Source organism: Nerophis ophidion, linkage group LG19 (assembly GCF_033978795.1).
Source record: "Nerophis ophidion isolate RoL-2023_Sa linkage group LG19, RoL_Noph_v1.0, whole genome shotgun sequence".
Classification (NCBI taxonomy): domain Eukaryota; kingdom Metazoa; phylum Chordata; class Actinopteri; order Syngnathiformes; family Syngnathidae; genus Nerophis; species Nerophis ophidion.
This window is the reverse complement of record NC_084629.1, coordinates 30,958,459-30,980,905: the sequence shown is the minus strand read 5'-3', so window position 1 is coordinate 30,980,905 and position 22,447 is coordinate 30,958,459. Positions and strand designations below refer to the sequence as shown.

The 22,447-nt window shown below is 41.7% G+C and overlaps 1 protein-coding gene across 1 annotated transcript; it reads left to right on the top strand.

The window, feature by feature from the left end:
- Positions 1 to 1,351: 1,351 nt before the first annotated feature.
- fbxl3a (F-box and leucine-rich repeat protein 3a) lies at positions 1,352 to 22,009 on the top strand. The gene is made up of 5 exons (XM_061879786.1): positions 1,352 to 1,617; positions 5,493 to 5,864; positions 5,944 to 6,066; positions 8,379 to 8,550; positions 16,160 to 22,009. Exons 2-5 carry the CDS (start codon positions 5,493 to 5,495, stop codon positions 16,798 to 16,800), a joined length of 1,308 nt encoding a protein of 435 aa, XP_061735770.1. The 5' UTR covers positions 1,352 to 1,617; the 3' UTR covers positions 16,801 to 22,009.
- The last annotated feature ends 438 nt before the right edge of the window (positions 22,010 to 22,447 follow it).

The window sequence follows — 22,447 nt, the reverse complement described above, 5'->3', positions numbered from 1 at the left end:
CATATTGGCACCAGCCCAATCTGATTTGAATCCTCCCTATCTCTTGTTCTTGACTCTTTTCTTTCAGGCTAAATCTCTGCCCCAGATAGATATATTCATTAACTCAGGGGTCGGGAACCTTTTTGGCCGAGAGAGCCATGAAAGCCAAATATTTAAAAATGTATTTCAGTGAGAGCCATATAATTTTTTTTAACACTGAATGGAGGTGTTTAGGGCACGTCCAACCGGTAGGAGGCCACGGGGAAGACCCAGGACACGTTGGGAAGACTATGTCTCCCGGCTGGCCTGGGAACGCCTCGGGATCCCCCGGGATGAGCTAGACGAAGTGGCTGGGGAGAGGGAAGTCTGGGCTTCCCTGCTTAGGCTGCTGCCCCCACGACCCGACCTCGGATAAGCGGAAGAAGATGGATGGATGGATGGACAATGAAATATGTGCATATTTAAGTAAGACCAACATTTTTTGAGAATAATAAGTCTCTTATTCTTTTTAATAACGTTGTTATTGGGGCGGTACATCTCGGATGGTAGAGTGGCCGTGCCAGCAACTTGAGGGTTCTAGGTTCAATCCCCGCTTCAGCCATCCTAGTCACTGCCGTTGTGTCCTATGGCAGGACACTTTACCCACCTGCTCCCAGTGCCACCCACACTGGTTTAAATGTAACTTAGATATTGGGTTTCACAATTTAAAACCCTTTGAGTCACTAGAGAAAAAGCGCTACACAAATATAATTCACTTCACAATATAATTCACTTTTTCTAAAGCTAACCAATGATAAATATAATACTTCTCACCATTAATGCGACTTCTTGAACAGGTGAGATAGAAAATGGATGTTTGGATTAAAATGCATGAGAATGTCTTATCTTTTGAACGTTATTTTTAACACTGTGATTATCAGCGGAATTATTCATTACTTATTATGTTAAGCAATACCAGCTAAGATTTATCTGAGAGCCAGATGCAGTCATCAAAAGAGCCACATCTGGCTCTGGAGCCATAGGTTCCCTACCCCTGCATTAACTTCATCAATTTAATTTCCATTAACAGTCACAGGTCCATGAGGTACCATGGAATTTGCCATAACTTTTGTTTTCTTCATATTCATTTTCAATCCACAACATTTACTGGCATTTGCAAGGTCTTTAAGCATGTCTTCCACCTCACTGAATTGCTCTCCCAAGACAACAATGTCATCTGCAAACCTCAGATGAGTAAAACAATTCAGGCTGAATAAATAAATAAAATTAAATGCGCTGACCGTTCATTCATCCTGCGGAATGAATTGCAATGAGTGGAGCGGATCACCACTCCAATATGGCGGCCCCGCATCTCGTCAGCGCCAGCAGGAAGTAGCCCCTTATAAGATGTCTATGGTGATGACTGTCTCCCAGTGAGAAATAGGTCAACTCCAACCGAGGCGCCTCTGTGGTCGCGGCGCTTGATCTATTAACACCCAGGGCTTGCGTGTTTTGTTTTTGATGCACAGGACCGACCAACTGTTCTCTGATGCGCGATATTTTGCTGTCCCCAATGATCTTTCCCAGCGTGGGCCCCGGGTGAAGCCTCAACTCGGCTGTGGGATTTAGCTGCTAGCAAGCTAACCGAGTGTAAACAAGGTAGGTTGGTGACATTCTATCTGCCTCGGAAACATTTAAGTATTACAAATGCCAACTATTTAGGACATCAGTTACATTTGTGTCTTCTTAATTGGTCAATATTCACATTATGCCTCTGGTTGACTAAGAAGCGACTGAGCAATATTGTAAGTTGGCTTGAAATCCCAATATTAGCTCACGTAGCCGTTTGTCATCGTCATTATTGTTTTCAATAGGTTTGTTTGTGTAATATTGCTTATAAAATTTACAATATTTGAAGTTTACTTATTTGTTTATGAAGCTAGGGTTAGGGCAGGGGTCACCAACGCGGTGCCCGCGGGCACCAGGTCGCCCGTAAGGACCAGATGAGATGCCCGCTGGCCTGTTCTAAAAATAGCTCAAATAGCAGCATTTACCAGTGAGCTGCCTCTATTTTTTTAAATTGTATTTGTTTTACTAGCAAGCTGGTCTCGCTTTGCTCGACATTTTTAATTCTAAGAGAGACAAAACTCAAATAGAATTTGAAAATCCAAGAAAATATTTTAAAGACTTGGTCTTCACTTGTTTAAATAAATGCATTAATTTTTTTACTTTGCTTCTTATAACTTTCAGTAAGACAATTTTAGAGAAAAGATACAACCTTAAAAATTATTATAGGATTTTTAAACACGTATACCTTTTTACTTTTTAAAATCCTTCCTCTTCTTTCCCGACAATTTAAATCAATGTTTAATTGTTTTTTTAATTGTAAAGAATAATAAATAAATTTTATTTAATTCTTCATTTTAGCTTCTGTTTATTCGACGAAGAATATTTGTGAAATATTTCTTCAAACTTATTATTAAAATTCAAAAACATTATTCTGGCAAAATCTAGAAAATCTGTAGAATCAAATTTAAATCTTATTTAAAAGTATTTTGAATTTCTTTTAAAATTTTTGCTCTGGAAAGTCTAGAAGAAATAATGATTTGTCTTTGTTAGAAATATAGCTTGGTCCAATTTGTTATATATTCTAACAAAGTGCAGATTGGATTTTTACCTATTTAAAACATGTAATCAAAATTCTAAAAATAATCTTAATCAGGAAAAATGACCAATGATATTCCATACGTTATTTTTTTAATTTTATCAAAAATATTTGAATTAGTTAGTTTTTCTCTTCTTTTTTTCGGTTGAATTTTGAATTTTAAAAAGTCGAAATTGAAGATAAACTATGTATGGAAATTTAATTTTCATTTTTTTTGTGTTTTCTCCTCTTTTAAACCGTTCAATTAAGTTTTTTTTTCATCATTTATTCTTTACAAAAACCCTTCCGTAAAAGAAAAAAAAAATGTACGACGGAATGACAGACAGAAATACCCTTTTTTGTAATATATATATAGATTTATTTATTAGAGGTAAATTGATCAAATTGGCTATTTCTGGCAATTTATTTAAGTGTGATTCAAGTACCCCCTAATCAGAGCAAAGCATTTTTGGTTGATAAAAAGAGATAAAGAAGTAAAATATACCACTATGTCATCAGTTTTATTAAAGTTTAAAACAGTGCAAAATATTGCTTACTTGTAGTGGGCTTTCTTGAACTATTTGGAAAAAAAAGATATAAAAATAACTAAAAACTTGTTGAAAAATAAACAAGTGATTCAAGTATAAATAAAGATTTCTAGACATAGAAGTAATCATCAACTTAAAGTGTCCTCTTTGGGGATTGTAATAGAGATCCATCTGGATTCATGAACTTAATTTTAAACATTTCTTCACAAAAAAAGGAATCTTTAACATCAATATTTATGGAACATGTCCACAAAAAAATCTAGCTGTCAACACTGAATATTGCAGTGTTGCATTTCGTTTCACAGTTTATGAACTTACATTCATATTTTGTTGAAGTATTTTTCAATAAATATATTTATAAAGGATTTTTGAATTGTTTGTATTTTTAGAATATTTTTTTTAAAATCTCATGTACCCCTTGGCATACCTTCAAGTACCCCCATTTGAAAACCACTGATATAGTTGATGTAGATGCCCATATTGGCTGTTCAGTTTTACTTGACAAAATAGAAGTGCAGGATACTTCTCGTGTTGCCTTATTTGTATTTGACTTTATTCAATGTATTTATATTATCATTTGGTGCAGAAGGGGATAGAAAGAGGAAAAGAATGAAGACAGGGGGAATTTGTGGTGACAAGAGTGGGATAAGACAGAGAGACAAACACAACAATAACAACAACAATAGAGCAACATCAGCAAATAAGATATGTACTAATATGATGGCAAAAGTGATAGCAAAGAAGCAGTTAACAAAATAAACAATAATACAGAAATGACAATGAGCATTATTACACCACAAATGGAGCAATACAAATACCAATAGAAATAGCGCTATTGATAATGAACAATACCAATAATTTACCTCTATCATCAACAATGCAGTTGTTCAAACGCAACAATACCAATAATTTACCTCTATCATCAACAATGCAGTTGTTCAAACGCAACAATACATATACCTAACGATAACTAGAGATACAAAAGAATGTAGAAAAATGGAGGGGAAGAAAGAGAAGCAACCTATATTAACCTTGTAGATTTTTCTTATTAGTACCGTAACGTTCAAATTTGAACATAGAACATTTTGGTATAAACTCAACTCGTCGTGTTTGCAGGAAGAAGAATACTGAGTTGCATCCCAAGAACACCATACCTACTGTGGGGCAAAAAAGTATTTAGTCAGCCACCGATTGTGCAAGTTCTCCCACTTAAAATGATGACAGAGGTCTGTAATTTTCATCATAAGTACACTTCAACTGTGAGACAGAGAATGTGAAAAAAAAAATCCAGGAATTGTTCTTCCTTCAAAAACGACGAGTTGAGTTTATACCAAAAAGTTCTATTTTGGTTTCATCTGACCACATGACATTCTCCCAATCCTCTGCTGTAACATCCATGTATCCATTTTGGTATAAACTCAACTCGTCGTGTTTGGAGGAAGAATAATACTGAGTTGCATCCCAAGAACACCACACCTACTGTGAAGCATGGGGGTGGAAACATCATGCTTCGGGGCTGTTTTTCTGCTAAGGGGACAGGACGATTGATCCGTGTTAAGGAAAGAATGAATAGGGTCATGTATCGTGAGATTTTGAGCCAAAGCCTCCTTCCATCAGTGAGAGCTTTGAATGGTTGACCAAATACTTATTTTCCACCATAATTTACAAAAAAATTATTTAAAATTCCTACAATGTGAATTCCTGGATTTTTTTCCTTCACATTCTGTCTCTCACAGTTGAAGTGTACCTATGATGAAAATTACAGACCTCTGTCATCATTTTAGGTGGGAGAACTTGCACAATCGGTGACTGACTAAATACTTTTTTGCCCCACTGTATGTATGTGTGTGTATATATGTGTATATATATATATATATATATATATATATATATATATTTTTTTTTTTATTTATTTATTTATTTTTATTTTTTTGCCCTACTGTGTGTGTGTGTGTGTGTGTGTGTGTGTGTGTGTGTATATATATATATATATATATATATATATATGCCCTGTGATATGGTGGCGACTTGTCCAGGGTGTACCCCGCCTTCCGCCCGACTGTAGCTGAGATAGGCGCCAGCGCCCCCCGCGACCCCAAAAGGGAATAAGCGGTAGAAAATGGATGGATGGATGGATATATATATATATATTATTATTATGTCGAGTATTGATAATATACTCCACATCCTCCGCTTTGCTGCTGCTGTGGATTTTGACGTCCTAATTCTCTTTAAATGAAATTGGTTGTCATGCGATCAATGCGGCTTGGTTTTCATATTCTCTTGCAGCACTGAACTTCGAGTTAAATGAGAGTAAATGCAATGTTTTTGTTGTGTTTCAGATGAAGCGGGTGAAAGGCGCCAAGAAGGACAGCAACAACTCCTCCAGCAAGAGCCCGCCCGAGGCTTGCAAGAAGATCCGGAAAGAGTCGATTGTGGTGTCTGAGGCCGGCGACTCGCCAGATTTCAACTGGGCTCGCCTCCCCCAGGAGCTCCTCCTCCACATCTTTCAGTACCTAACGCTGCTGGACCGGGCCTACGCCTCTCAGGTGTGCCGTGGGTGGAACCAAGCCTTCCACATGCCTGAGCTGTGGAGATGCTTCGAGTTTGAGCTCAACCAGCCCGCCAGCTCCTACCTGAAGGCCACGCATCCGGACCTTATCAAGCAGATCATCAAGAGGCACTCTAACCATCTGCAGTATGTTAGCTTCAAGGTGGGAGCACCTCTGTTGAAACATGTTCACGGGGCTTTAAACCATTTTTAACAATCTCCTTTTCATGTTCTCTTACCAGGTGGACAGCAGCACCGAGTCTGCAGAGGCTGCCTGTGACATTCTTTCACAGTTGGTGAACTGCTCATTAAAGACCTTGGGGCTCATCTCAACAGCCAGGCCCAGTTTCATGGAGGTTTCAAAGGTATTACTAACACTAACTGTCCAGTTTGGAAGCAGTCTGTTTCATCTTCCACAATTGCAAGATGTTGGGGTAATGCTTCGTATGAACCTAACCAACGTTCTCTAGTTGCGTTGAAAGAATATTAATCATCAGTAGGGATGGGAATTGACAAGATTTTTCCGTTTTTCGATTCTTTCTTTCAATTCTGTTTAACGATTTGGTTCCTTTTAAAAAAAGACAAAAAAGGGTGGATTAGACTCAATTTTGTTTGATTTAGAGGTAACATGACCTTGGAAAGCCTACAGTGAGGCACATACCGTTTTGTAGCATACGAGAGGGATAAAATACTTTTTTGAAAATACAAAACACCGTTTCCATATGAGTTGGGAAATTGTGTTGGATGTAAATATAAACGGAATACAATGATTTGCAAATAATTTTCAACCCATATTCAGTTGAATATGCTACAAAGACAACATATTTGATGTTACAACTGATAAACATTTTTTTTTTTTTTGCAAATAATCATTAACTTTAGAATTTGATGCCAGCAACACGTTACAAAGAAGTTGGGAAGGGTGGCAATAAATACTGATAAGGGTGAGGAATGGTCATCAAACACTTATATGGAACATCCCACAGGTGTGCAGGCTAATTGGGAACAGTTGGGTGCCATGATTGGGTATAAAATCAGCTTCCATGAAATGCTAAGTAATTTACAAACAAGGACGGGGTGAGGGTCACCACTTTGTAAGCAAATTGTCGAACAGTTTTAGAACAACATTTCTCAAATAGCTATTGCAAGGAATTTAGGGATTTTACCATCTACGGTCCGTAAAATCTTCAAAAAGTTCAGAGAATCTGCATAAATCACTGCGCATAAGCGATGATATTACGGACTTTTGATCCCTCAGGCGGTACTGCATCAAAACCGACATCAGTGTGTAAAGGATATCACTACATGGGCTCAGGAACACTTCATAAAACCACTGTCAGTAACTACAGTTGGTCGCTACATCTGTAAGTGCAAGTTAAAACTCTGCTATGCAAAGCCAAACCCATTTATCAACAATATCCTGAAACGCTGCCGCTCGGCTGGGCCCAAGCTCACCTAAAATGAACTGATGCAAAGTGGAAAGTTGTTCTGTGGTCTGACGAGTCTACATTTCAAATTATATTTGGAAACAGAGGACGTGGTGTCCTCCAGAACAAAGAGGAAAATAACAATTCGGATTGTTATAGACGCAAAGTTCAAAAGCCTGTGATGGTATGGGGGTGTATTAGTGCCCAAGGCACGGATAACTTACACATCTGTGAAGACACCATTACTGTGAAAGGTCCATACAGGTTTTGGAGCGACAAATGTTGTCATCCAAGCAACGTTATCATGGACACCACTGCTTATTTCAGCAAGACAAGTGTTACAACAAGGTGGCTTCGTATAAAAAGAGTGCAGGTACTTTCCTGGCCCGCCTGCAGTCCAGACCTGTTTCCCATCGAAAATGTATGGCACATTAGGCAGCGTAAAATACGACAGCAGAGACCCTCGGACTGTTGAACGACTGAAGCTCTACATAAAACAAGAATGGGAAAGAATTCCACTTTCAAAGCTTCAACAATTAGTTTCCTCAGTTCCCAAACGTTTATTGAGTGTTGTTAAAAGAAAAGGTGATGTAACACAGTGGTAAACATGCCCTTTCCCAACTACTTTGGCACGTGTTGCAGCCATGAAATTCTAAGTTAAAAATTATTATTTCCAATAAAAAAATAAAGTTTATTTGTTTGAACATCAAATATCTTGTCTTTGTAGTGCATTCAATTGAATTCTTTCTTCGTTTGTTACCAGATTTGCACCTTCTCTCATATTACCACCAGCATCACAGCTAACGTTACCCATGCTGCTACCTCTCTGCTCTGCGAGGGCGTATATGTATGTGACTTATGTAAGAAGGTGCACTTGCTGTCCATGAGAAGGAGAGCCAGGAAAGAGCGAGAAGAGCCTGTAGTGTAATGCCCGCAGCTAAAAGCAACTGCGTCAGAACGTATACTCGAATATCACGATATAGTCATTTTCTAAATTGTACAGAGACAAACCTGCTATGTATCGATTATATCAATATACCGTCCAGCCCTTGTGTATGTCCCGACCAGGCATGGCCATTTTGTGATTTGACGTCACTACGCAGTATGCATGTTGCGTAATGACGTCATCTCCACCCGGAAGAATCGTTAAGCGTATCGCTTGACAAAATGCCAAACGATTCCAAGGAAATCACACACTGATTTGTTTTCGATTCCCATCCCTAACCTTCACTTTTGTTCCTTCCGTGCAGTCTCACTTCATCTCTGCTCTGACGGTGGTCTTTGTCAACTCCAAGTCGCTGTCATCGCTGAAGATCGACGACACGCCGGTGGACGACCCCTCGCTGAAAGTGCTGGTGGCCAACAACAGCGACACGCTCAAACTGCTCAAGATGAGCAGCTGCCCTCACGTGTCACCAGCAGGTATGTGATGGCGTAGAAAATACTGAAGCAGAAAAATCCTAAAGAATTTGCGTCATTAAAACTGTAAACTGACAAGCTGGCATTTTTATCGCCTTTTTACAGAACTCAGCTAAGCAGAATATTTTCCGCCACGTTGAGCGCTTTCGTATGATGTAATTGGATGTTAATGACGTAAGTGTCTAGTCTGATATGGTGTAACGGTAATAGATGTCAGCACAGCAAAGCAGGAGAAGTGAATGTTTAGGGGAGCTTATTGTTCACAATCGTTATGAGAGACATGTGTACGGGTGGATTTAAAAAAAAAAGTATTCTAATTTGCAAACTGAACTCCCTGGGCAACCAGTGACTTCCAGGAAAGTCTGGATGACAACCGAGAAAGGTCGGTGACGCTGGAGAGACAGCTGACCTCCAGGAAAGACTGGCGGGGTAACAGGGGCCAGCAACTCCTGTTGCAGCACTCGCAAGAGTGCACCAAGCAAGCTACCGAACGTACAAATAAGCAATACCCCCAGAGTCTCCCGAGAGGGGGGGAGGATGAGAGACTCGCTAGGACAGATTCAACGGCAACAACAAGGACAGTGACACGGACACAGAGAAGGCTCAAACAGACCACCTTGACTGGGGAGGCATGGGAAGTGAAGTGCAATTGCGGAAAGATCTGCAAAGGTGCAAGAGGGCTCAAAATACACCAGAGCAAGGCCAAGGACAAGGCCAAGTGTGGACAGGGACGGACACAGGCACACCGCTCAGACGAACAGTCTGGTGAGACGCAGGAGAACCCTAGGCAGGAAGCAAACCATAGTCCTAGAGATCTCTCAGTGCTTGCAATCCCCCAAAACCCCACAAGGACAACCTCAAATGCCATCCCAGAAAGCCCACCCCAGCCAACGAAGGAAAGAATCAAGTGGCCTAAGATGAGTGAGACCAAGGAGTGGTCCATGCTCGATGAAGATCTGGAAAGGGTGCTTGAAATGGTTCAAGCAGGTTCAGTAGAAAGGAAGGTGGATTCACTCACAGCCATCACATACAACTTGGGAAAAGAGCGGTTTGGAACAGTGCCAAGGAGAGAGAACAAAGACAGACCAGAAAAGCAGGAAAACAGAAGAGAAAGAAAGATCAAACAAATTCGGAAGGAGATTAAAACCCTGAGAAAGCAATTCAAATTGGCAAGCATGGAAGAAAAGGAAGGTATAAAAGAACTGACAGCCAGCCTCCGCGAGCAGCTCATCAGGCTGAGAAGGGCTGAAGGGCAAAGGCAAAGGCGGAAAAGGCAGGAAGCTGCACGAGCCCAGTTCATAAAAGACCCCTATCGCTTCACCAAGTCACTTTTGGGAGAGACGAGGTCAGGGACTCTAACAAGTTCTAAGGAGGAGGTGGAGGAGTTTGTTGAAGAGACATTCAGTGACCCTTCAAGAAACATCGCCCTACCAGGAAATCTCGGGCTTGGTACCATCAGTCCACCAACATCCTCCCTCAGCACAGAATATCCATCATGGAGAGAGGTTCAAGAGGTTGTCAAGCACGCAAGATCAGCTTCTGCCCCAGGTCCCAGCGGTATACCCTACAAAGTATACAAGAAATGCCCTAAGCTCCTACACAGGCTGTGGAAGCTTATGCGGGTTATATGGGCCAAAGGAACCGTACCAACAAGCTGGAGAAGGGCAGAAGGGTGCTTTGTGCCGAAAGAACGGGGATCCACAAAGATCAGCCAGTTCCGAACCATTTCCTTGCTAAGTGTGGAGGGGAAAATCTTCTTTTCAGTGCTGGCCAAAAGAATGAGCTCCTTTATGACCCGGAATGGATATATTAACACCTCTATCCAGAAGGGCGGTATCGAAGGGTTCTCCGGGTGCCTGGAGCATACAGGGCTCCTCAGCCAACTTATCCAAGAAGCAAAGGAGAAGAAAGGCAACCTAACAGTAGTCTGGCTTGATTTTGCTAATGCATATGGGTCAATTCCCCATAACGTGATCCAAGTGGCTATGGACCATTACCACATCCCACATCACATCCAGGGGATGATCACCAGCTACCTGGGAGACATCAAGCTACGATTCCAAGCAGCCATGTTCACAACTAAATGGCAGCCAGTGGAGAAGGGAATAGTGACAGGGTGCACCATCTCTCCCATCTTGTTTGTCATGGGAATGAACCTGATCATCTCTGCAGCGATCATAAAGTCAAGAGGACCAAAGACTGCAGCAGGAAGTCAACAACCAGCAATCAGGGCATTCATGGATGATCTTACCGTGATAACACCAACTCACGTGCAGGCGAGATGGGTCCTGGCGGAACTGGATCGTATGGCTACTTGGGCAAAGATGATCTTCAAGCCCAAGAAATCAAGGTGTCTGGTGATCCAAAAGGGAAAAACAACGGGAAAGTTCAAGTTGCTTGTTCAGGGGGAAGCAATCCCAAACATCCAAGGGAACCCTATTAAATGCCTTGGAAAGTGGTATGATGATTCCATGACGGATAAAAACAGCATCTCCAGCACCGAAAATCAGGTTGAAGAATGGTTGAAAAGGATTGACAAGTCTGGTCTGCCTGGGAAATACAAGTGCTGGATCTACCAGCACGGCTTACTCCAAAGACTTATGTGGCTTCTCACCGTGTACGAAGTGGCGATAACAACAGTTGAAGGGTTGGAGAGGAAGTTCAACAAGCACCTTCGGAAATGGTTGGGGATACCCCCGAGCTTTACATCTACGGGGCTCTACATAAGGTCGGGCCAGCTCCAGCTCCCCCTGTCTTCAGTTCTGGAGGAGTTTAAAGTCGCAAAATGCAGACTTTCCCTGACGTATAGGGACTCCCAAGATCGGCTGATCAGGGAAGCTGGAATAAGAACAAGATCTGGCAGGAAGTGGGCCGCTAGCACTGCTATTGCCCAGGCAGAATGATCTCTCAGGACCAAAGATACCATCGGAAGCCTCTGCACTGGAAGACAGGGTCTAGGAACATCACATTTCCAGCAGTGGTCCAAGTCCACTCCCAGGGAAAGGAGGACCTTGATTCAGGATGAAGTCCGAAACCTTGAGGAAGAAGGAAGGAGAGCTAAAGCCATCGAGCTCGCAACCCAAGGTGCCTGGACAAGGTGGAACCTTCCCAAGAGGAACGTGACGTGGAGTGAACTGTGGAGGCTGGAGCCGTTTCGTATCTCATTCCTGCTTCGAGCAGTATATGACACCCTGCCGACCCCAGTCAACTTGCATAGGTGGGGAATGAGGGAGGACCCGCTGTGCAGGTTGTGTGGCGGTAAAGGAACTATGGCGCACATTCTGTCTGGGTGCAAAACAGCATTGACCCAGGGAAGATACAGGTGGCGCCATGACAAGGTGTTGGCAATGCTCGCAGACATCTTGGAGCAAGAGAGGAGAAAGAAACACCCAGCCAAAACAAAACCATTGCTGAGCACCATCACCTTCGTGAAAGAGGGTCATGGACCAGTTGTCCAAGGCCAAGCCAACCAAAACCTCTTGCAGTTGGCCCAGGGATGGGAGATGGAGGTCGACCTGGGGCGGAAGCTCCTCTTCCCAGAGGCAGTACTGTCCACCACTCTGAGACCAGACATAGTCTTGTGGTCCCCAGAGGGAAAGAAAATCATCATGGTGGAGCTTACTGTCCCATGGGAGGAGGGATGTGAGGAAGCGGCAGAGAGGAAGGAAACAAAGTACCAACAACTTGTCCAGGACTGCCGGGACAAGGGGTGGACAGCATGGCTGATGACAGTGGAAGTTGGTTGTCGAGGATTCCCTGCGCAATCTGTGTGGAATATGATGACAAATGTTGGATTGAGAGGTCACTTGAGAAAAACAGCCGTTCGTAGGCTGGGAGAAGCGGCGGAGAGAGCCTCCTGTTGGCTCTGGCATAAAAGAGAGGACAATAGCTGGAAGCCTGGATGAGAGGAGCAGTGATCTGGCCAATCACTGCTGACCCACCAACCGGAGAGTGTTGTGGTTAAGGGTCGAAACACTCTGTGAACGTTGGGGACCACCTGATGACCTCTTGTCCAGGCCAAAGCTTTATCCATTAGAAATGGATTATAATAGCATCTTTGATGTATTTGCAAACTAAACTGATCAATAGTCCACTTACAATGGACCCTACGGGCGCTGTTCAATTTTGCTTACAGTGCCACTAAAAACATCCAAACACTTCCATTATGGTTTTATATACAAACCCCGTTTCCATTTGAGTTGGGAAATTGTATTAGATGTAATAATAAACAGAATACAGTGATTTGCAAATCATTTTCAACCCATATTCAGTTGAATATGCTACAAAGACAACATGTTTGATGTTCAAACTGATAAACTTTTTTTTTTTTTCAAATAATCATTAACTTTAGAATTTGATGCCAGCAACACGTGACAAAGAAGTTGGGAAAGGTGGAAAAAAATACTGATAAAGTTGAGAAATTCTCATCAAACACTTATTTTGAACATCCCACAGGTGTACAGGCTAATTGGGAACAGGTGGGTGCCATGATTGGGTATAAAAGCAGCTTCCATGAAATGCTAAGTAATTCACAAACAAGGATAGGGCGAGGGTCACCAATTTGTAAGCAAATTGTTTAACAGTTTTAAAACAACATTTCTCAACGAGCTATCGCAAGGAATTTAGGGATTTTACCATCTACGGTCCGTAAAATCATCAAAAAGTTCAGAGAATCTGGAGAAATCACTGCACGCAAGCGATGATTTTACGGACCGTTGATCCTTCAGGCGGTACTGCATTACAAACAGACATCAGTGTGTAAAGGATATCACCACATGGGCTCAGGAACACTTCATAAAACCACTGTCAGTAACTACAGTTGGTTGCTACATATGTAAGTGCAAGTTACAACTCTACTATGCAAAGCAAAACCCATTTATCCACAACACCAAGGAACGTCGCTGGCTTCGCTGGGCCTGAGCTCATCTAAGATGGTGTCCTTCAGAACAAAGTGGAAAAAAAAACATTCGGATTGTTATAGGCGCAAAGTTCAAAAGCCAGCATCTGTGATGGTATGGGGGTGTATTACTGCCCAAGGCATGGTTACCTTACACATCTGTGAAGACAAAATTAATGCTGAAAGGTCCATACAGGTTTTGGAGCAACATATGTTGTCATCCAAGCAACGTTATCATGTACGCCCCTGCTTATTTCAGCAAGACAATGCCAAGCCACGTGTTACAACAGCGTGGTTTCGTAGTAAAAGAGTGCGGGTACTTTCCTGCCCCGCCTGCAGTCCAGACCTGTCTCCCATCGAAAATGTGTGGCGCAATATGAAACGTAAAATACGACAGCGGAGACCCTGGACTGTTGAACGACTGAAGCTGTACATAAAACAAGAATTGGAAAGAATTCCACTTTCACAGCTTCAACAATTAGTTTCCTCAGTTCCCAAACGTTTATTGAGTGTTGTTAAAAGAAAAAGTGATGTAACAGTGGTGAACATGCCCTTTCCCAACTACTTTGGCACGTGTTGCAGCCATGAAATTCTCAGTTAATTATTATTTGCAAAAAAAATAAAGTTTATGAGTTTGAACATCATATATCTTGTATTTGTAGTGCATTCAACTGAATATAGGTTGAAAAAGATTTGCAAATCATTGTATTCCATTTATATTTACATCTAACACAATTTCCCAACTCATATGGAAACGGGGTTTGTACATGATGTAAGTATAAATGTAATGCAGTAACAGGCACATTTATAATAACATTTAATATTTACGTATTTTGATCATTTTAGGCATACGCGGCGTATTGATTTAAAAAAAACGCATCACGTTTCCTTTATCACTGCTGATTTCTGCTCACTGCAAACTTTATGAGAGACAACAAACATAAAACTGTATAAGGTCTACTGCCTAATAGGATGCCGATTGCTGGGATGTTCAAATATTGCCATTTAGGTGAAAAAGGTCTCATAATTATCACAAAGAAATGGGGTGGAGAGAAACAAGTGCTTTTTGTGTCGTACTTGCCAGTTCCAGGTCATATATGACGGACAAAGTGTCCCCACTTGTCAATTTATATTCTCAGCCGTCTACTTTCCAGGTGAGATGCATGATTTACATTTAAAGATTATCAACTATAAACTTACGGGGAGCAGGGAAGCAAAGAAACAGCAGACCACTTGATGTAAACCGGGACAAACAGAAGTTTGTCTGCGTAAGCCCTTATAATAACAATATCACTAAAGTCCTAACATGTAAATTGAGTATTGTTGGCGCTTTTTGAATGGCTATTTATCAGATTTTATGGGCAGAATAGCTGAGCACCCATTGGCTTTGCTGTAAGCTGACTTTTTTTTTTACGTTTATTTAATATTTACAATGCATTAAAAAAAAATCCCATCCGTCATGGTTTTCACAATAATTGTGAACGATGGGCTAAGTTCCAGAAAAAGTGCAGTTCCCCTTTAAATATCATATCATGAGTTGCTTTCTTCATTTAAAACACTTACTTGTGGTCTACACCAGTGGTCCCCAACCAACGTGCCCCGGCTTGGTACCGGGCCGTGGCCCGATTTGTACCGGGCCGCAGGAGAATTTTTTATTCATTTTTATTAAAAAAGAAAAAAAAGAATAATAATTTTATTAATTTTTTTATTAAATCAACATAAAAAACACAATATACACTTACAATTAGTGCACCACCCTCAAAAACCTCCCTTTTTTATGACAAAAAAAAAAAAAAAAATTATAAAAGGATTCTCCCACCACCCCACCCGGGCCGCGGGACAAATTATTATGCGTTGACTGGTCCGCGGATACAAAAAGGTTGGGGACCACTGGTCTGCACAACATGTAATGATGGTTCTTTGGTCAAAATTTTGCATAGATGTTTTACAGTCCGTTTTCAAGCCCCTTTCTGCCCACCTCTTTAGGATGCGTCGTTTTGTGGGAGGCCTTGATTTACTGCCTCCACTTCGACTGCCTCTTCTCCCAGCCAACTTTCTTGCAGTTTTTAGCGCTTACATATGGAGTCTACTGCCCGATATAAGTGAGAGATGTACAATAATTGGTATTACAAATGGCAACAGTGGAGGATGCATGTCCATGTACGACTCAGTCTGCCCCACAACAGAAGAAGCCTATTGAATACAGCGCGGACTACAATGGCGAACGCGCGCAAGCCAAAAAAATAGTCCTAAAAATGAGCGATTATCAATCATCACAGATTGACAGACAACAGTCACACTCACATTCTAGAGCCAATTTAGTGTTGCCAATCAACAAATCCCCAGGTGCATGTCTTTGGAGGTGGGAAGAAGCCGTAGTACCTCGAGGGAACCCAAGCGCTCATGGGGAGAACATGCAAACTCCAAACAGAAAGACCTCGAGCCCGGGGATCGAACCCAGGACCTTTGTATTGTGAGGCACATGCACTTGCAGCCCCTAAAAGCTATATCGCTTTGCTAAATGTATGTCTTCTGTATCATATATCATCTACATTAGTATTCTCAGGTTTTTATTTGGGATTTTCGCAGCCGAAAATGCTTGATTTAGCAGTGGGGTTTTTTTTATAGCCTCAGCCAAAGTATGCACTTTAAGTGTATTGGTTTTTGTAATTCCAAGTGGAAAATACTTCAAAAAAGCAATTTGTGTGTTTTCAGGCATCATGTGTGTGGCCGATCAATGTCACGGCCTAAGAGAGCTGGCGTTGAACTACCACCTTCTGAGCGATGAGCTGCTGCTCGCCCTCTCCTCGGAGAAGCACGTACACTTAGAGCATCTACGCATCGACGTGGTGAGCGAGAACCTGGGCCAGCACTTTCACACCATCAAGAAGAGCAGCTGGGACGCTATGGTGCGCCACTCGCCCAAGTTCAACCTGGTCATGTACTTCTTCCTCTACGAGGACGAGTTTGGGCCCTTTTTCACCGAGGAGATCCCCGTCACGCATCTTTACTTCGGCCGCTCCGTCAGCAAGGAGGTGCTTGGTCGGGTGGGCCTATACTGCCCCCGCCTGGTGGAACTGGTAGTGTGCGCCAACGGTTTGCGCCCCCTGGACGAGGAGCTGATCCGCATCGCCAAGCACTGCACCCAATTGTCGGCCATTGGCCTGGGCGAGTGTGAGGTCTCCTGCAGCGCCTTCGTGGAATTTGTCAAAATGTGCGGCCGCCGCCTCTCACAGCTCTCCATCATGGAGGAAGTGCTCATCCCGGATCACAAGTACTCCCTGGATGAAATCCACTGGGAGGTGTCCAAGCACCTGGGCCGGGTTTGGTTTCCGGACATGATGCCTACCTGGTAAAAGACTTACTCTAGTGTGGAACTCCTGTGGAGTGAAGTGCAGGAACTATAACGTAGATTCCAAAGTCACGGAAGCTCTAAATCTCAGATGGTTGTCTTGAATACGAGAAACCTGCTGTGCCTCATCAAAAATGGAACTCATCGGGCTTTTTCCCTCGAGGAAACCTTTTTATAAAAGAGTTTAGAGTAATGACTCAGCACATCATTTGTTGCACTACCACTTAAATTGCAGCTCTGCAGCACAGTATAGAGACGCAGTTTTTCGACCGATGAAGCCTGGATTATGTTTTAATTTGACATCATCTCAATCCGTTTATAGCTCTTTTTGGGGAGTAAGCAGATGGCGTGCAATTCTTCGCAGGAGCGCTGTTGGCCGGTGTTTTACAGAGCGTCAACTTAATGAGTAATCATTATTCTTGTCGAACATTTATCGTATTTTCTGGACTATAGAGTGCGCCAGTATATAAGCCACACCCACTAAATTGGGAAGAAAACAATATTTTTCCACATATTAGCCGCACCGGAGTATAAACCGTAGATTGTGTTGTGGAATTGGTTATTTACACAGAAGGATTTTTGAAATGTTTAATTACATACCTTAATTGTTTCTACACGTTGCCTGTATCACGGGAGTAAAAGGACTAATTTTCACGGACCCATAAACTGCGGAAGCTCGCTCTCCAATCAGCTGAACAGACTTAACTCCAAACTATATTTTGGTGAATTTAATGGGGAATTTTTTAAATTGTAACCATACAAAAATAATGCCACTGTAAGTTAATAATACTAACACAGACACTTGCAAACGACACTAGCTTTACATTACAATAGTGTGTAGAAATTAGCACAAAAACAGTACTATTAAACATGTGACAGTTTAGTACGTATGAATTGTTTTAGTTATATTACTGTTACTCTATTATAATACCAAATGCCTGATGTGGGGCCCATGGGCAAAATTTGGTCCGTCGTGTCATTTTGTCTGGCCTGCAAAACATATTCATACTACCCTCTTTCAAGATGAACAATCCTTGATGGCATTTCCGCAAGGCTATACTGTAAAAAGTCTAAGATTTCACTGTATAAACGTGGCAGCACACTTGCCAGAAATATACGGTAAAATACTCATTGGTACCATTTTGACTTTTACAGCAATGCACTGTAAAAACGGGGCACTTACATTTTATAGTAAAAATGTAGCAGCTCAGTGGCCAGAATTTTGCAGTAAAATAACACGTGTACTGTTTTTCCAATTTCCAATTTAAAAATAGACAGATTTTACAGTAAAAAAAATGGCAGATCAGTCAGTCACCAGAATTTTACGTTAAAAAAAACAGTGGTACAGTTTTTCAATGCACAGTAATTTATACTCCCTAACCCTCCCGATTTTCCCGGGAGACTCCCAGGGTAACCATTCTCCCGATTTCCACCCGGACAACAATACTTTAGTGTCTTCTCTCACCTGAAAAGGACACTAATATATATGCCTCTGTTATCCATAGGTTTATCTATAACCCATAATGTAGGCAGGCACGGAGCTATTTCTCAGTGTGTGTTTATTCCAGCCGGCACGGTAATACACTGACACACAACATCTGGATTCCCATCATGCATTGCTTCAAAACTACAGCAAGTAGTAATGTCCAAAAACGAAGCAGAAGAACGAAGAAGAGACATGGCGACGACGAGTAAGAAGACGAAGTATGCTTTCAAGTTCCAAAATGATTGGAAAAAAATAATTTCAGTTCATCCAGGACAGCTCGAGGCGGAAGGGGCATGCTGCCTGCAAATTTTGTACATCAGACTTTTCCATTGAACACAGTGGTCGAACGGATATACTCATTCATGAACGGATGATATATATACGGTGAAGAAAATAAGTATTTGAACACTGCTATTTTGCAAGTTCTCCCACTTAGAAATCACGGAGGGGTCTGAAATGTTCACGGTAGGTGCATGTCCACTGTATAAGAGATAACCTAAAAAGAAAAATCCAGAAATCACAATCTATGATTTTTTAACAATTTATTTGTGTGATACAGCTGAAAATAAGTATTTGAACACCAACATTAATATTTGGTAAAGTAGCCTTAGTTTGCAATTACAGAGGTCAAACGTTCCTGTAGGTTTGCACAGACTGCAGGAGGGATTTTCGCCCACTCCTCCACACAGATCTTCTCTAGATCAGTCAGGTTTCTGGGCTGTCGCTAAATAACACAGACTTTCAGCTCCCTCCAAAGATTTTCAATTGGATTTAGGTCTAGAGACTGACTAGGCCACTCCAGAACCTTGATATGATTCTTACGAAGCCATTTCTTGGTTATCCTGGCTGTGTGCTTTGGGTCATTGTCATGTTGGAAGATCCAGCCATAACTCATCTTCAATGATCTGACTGAGGGAAGGAGGTTTTTTGCCAAAATCTCACAATACATGGCTGCAGTCACCTTCTCCTTAATACAGCACAGTCGTCCTGTGCCATGAGCAGAAAAACACCCCCAAAGCATGATGCTACCATCCGGATGCTTCACAGTAGGGATGGTGTTCTTGGGATGGTACGCATCATTCTTCTTCTTCCAAACATGTATAGTGGAATTATGACCAAAAAGGTAAATATTGGTCTCATCTGTCCACAAAACTTTCTCCCATGACTCTTCTGGATCATCCAAATGGTCATTGGCAATTTTAAGACGGGCCTTAACATGTTCTGGTTTAAGCAGGGGAAACTTTCTGTGCCATGCATGATTTCTAACCATGACATCTTAGTGTATTACCAACAGTGACCATGGAAACAGTGATCCCAGCTCTTGTCAGGTCATTGACCAAGTTCTGCCGTGTAGTCCTGGGCTGATTCCTCACCTTTCTTGGCATCATTGAGACCCCACGGGGTGATATCTTGCATGGGGCTCCACTTTGATTGAGACTGACCATCATGTTTAGCTTCTTTCATTTTCCAATGATTGCTCCAACAGTGAACCTTTTTTCACCAAGCTGCTTGGCAATTTCTCCGTAGGTAGCCCTTTCCATCCTTGTGGAGTTGTCCAATTTTGTCTCTGGTGTCTTTGGACAGCTCTTTGCTCTTAGCCATGCTGAATGTTTGGGTCTTACTGATTGTATGGAGTGGACAGGTGTTTTTATGCAGCTAACGACTTCACACAGGTGCATCTGATTCAGGACAATGCGGTGGAGTGGAGGACTTTTAAAGGCGGACTAACAGGTCCTTGAGTGTCAAAATTCTAGCTGATAGACAGGTGTTCAATTACTTATTTTCAGCTGTATCACATGAATAAATTGTTAAAAAATCCTAGATTGTGATTTCTGGATTTTTCTTTTTAGGTCAACTCTCGTACAGTTGACATGCACCTACCGTGAAAATTTCAGACCCCTCCATGAGAACTTGCAAAATATCAGGGTGTTCAAATACTTACATATATATTAGGGCTTTCAACCCGCAGCACCTGCAGTAAGCACAACCATAGCACAATTACACACCTTTCCAGTCTGCAGGTGTTGCTACTATTAAGGTTGTTGTATACAAAAAAAAAATAAAACAAAGAAAAAAATCATAGATTAGCAGCACCTTTTGTATAGGTTTGTAGTTTAGCTTTGTTTGTCGCAGGTAAACAATGGCAGTTAAATTACGAAGCTGGAATTCATCAATTTTGCATCACTTACTTTTATCGCTAACATTGTTCCCCAATTGTTCGGAAATAATGTCCTACAATCTGACCCATAAGGCCTCTTGTGTGGAAGAGTACGGCAAGCTACACGGGAAAGTTTGGATGGGAAGCAGCGGGCCATGACGTAAGAACATAATCTAGGCTTCAGGCGGAAGGAAGACTGTTTGGATCTTGACGCCGTAACAACAAACATGGCCATAGGAGATCTAAGTTAATAGAAATATGTAAATATATACAGTGGGGCAAAAAAGTACTTAGACACCGATTGTGCAAGTTCTCCCACTTAAAATAATGACAGAGGTCTGTAATTTTCATCATAGGTACACTTCAACTGTGAAAGACAGAATGTGAAAAAAAAAAAATCCAGGAATTCACATTGTAGGAATTTTACAGAATTTATTTGTAAATTATGGTGGAAAATAAGTATTCAAAGCTCTCACTGATGGAAGGAGGTTTTGGCTCAAAATCTCACGATACATGGCCCCATTCATTCTTTCCTTAACACGGATCAATCGTCCTGTCCCCTTAGCAGAAAAACAGCCCCAAAGCATGATGTTTCCACCCCCATGCTTCACAGTAGGTTTGGTGTTCTTGGGATGCAACTCAGTATTCTTCTTTCTCCAAACATGACGAGTTGAGTTTATACCAATAAGTTCTATTTTGGTTTCATCTGACCACATGACATTCTCCCAATCCTCTGCTGTATCATCCATCCATCCATTTTCTACCGCTTATTCCCTTTAAGGGTCGCTGTCGCCTATCTTAGCTACAATCGGGCAGAAGGCGGGGTACACCCTGGACAAGTCGCCACCTCATCGCAGGGCTGCTGTATCATCCATGTATCCATTTTGGTATGAACTCAACTCGTCGTGTGTGGAGGAAGAATACTGAGTTGTATCCCAAGAACACCAAACCTACTGTGAAGCATGGGGGTGGAAACGTCATGCTTCGGGGCTGTTTTTCACATTCTGTCTCTCACAGTTGAAGTGTACCTATGATGAAAATTACAAACCTCTGTCATCATTTTAAGTGGGAGAACTTACACAATCGGTGGCTGACTAAATACTTTTTTGCCCCACTGCATACATGTGTGTGTCATGTTAATGTGTACAGTGTTATTCCACGGTATGGACATGTTCAATTTGCTTAATTTTTTTGTTTTTCTTGGGTTTTTTCCATGCAAAAGTGTGTCGGTTTTACAGACAGTTTGTGGTAAAGGCGGATATTCCCGACGCACTTTATGTGAGTGAATATCAAATGGCGCTAATTCCTCCTGAGGAAGCCATCCGATAAATGTATAGAAATCTATGACGTAATTAGCGAGATTGTTTTTAATTAGCCAAGTCGCACAACTTCGCCCGCACTTTCAGGACATTTTCGTTTTAAGGTTGTTGTTTTTTTATTATCTGTGCATGCTGCTTTTTGTCTCATCACGTCTGAAATCATGGCAGGTAACAGCTGCCGCTCGGCCTGGGCTGGTAGGCAATAAATCGATTAATTGAGTGATAAATAAAAAGGAACCCGATAACTTTGCCCTGTTTGGTTGATCGTGTTTGTTTTCTTCATTGCCTCCAATCAGAGAGCAAGAGGGTTCGCTCTGTGCTTGTTTTCTCTGGCTGCCACTTCTGATCAAGGCCTACTCAGCTGGTCTAGTGCAGGGGTAGGGAACCTATGGCTCTAGAGCCAGATGTTTCTCTTTTGATGACTGCACCTGGCTCTCAGATAAATCATAGCTGACATTGCTTAACACAATAAGTAATGAATAATTTCGCTGGTAATCACAGTGTCAAAAATAACGTTCAAACTATGAAACATTCTCATGCATTTTAATCCATCATCCAGTTTCTACCGCACCTGTTTAAGCAGTCGCATTAATGGTAAGAAGTATTTTATTTATTGTTGGTTAGCTTCAGAATAACAATGTCATTAAAAAGAATGAGACTTATTATACTCTTAAAAACGTTAAGTCTT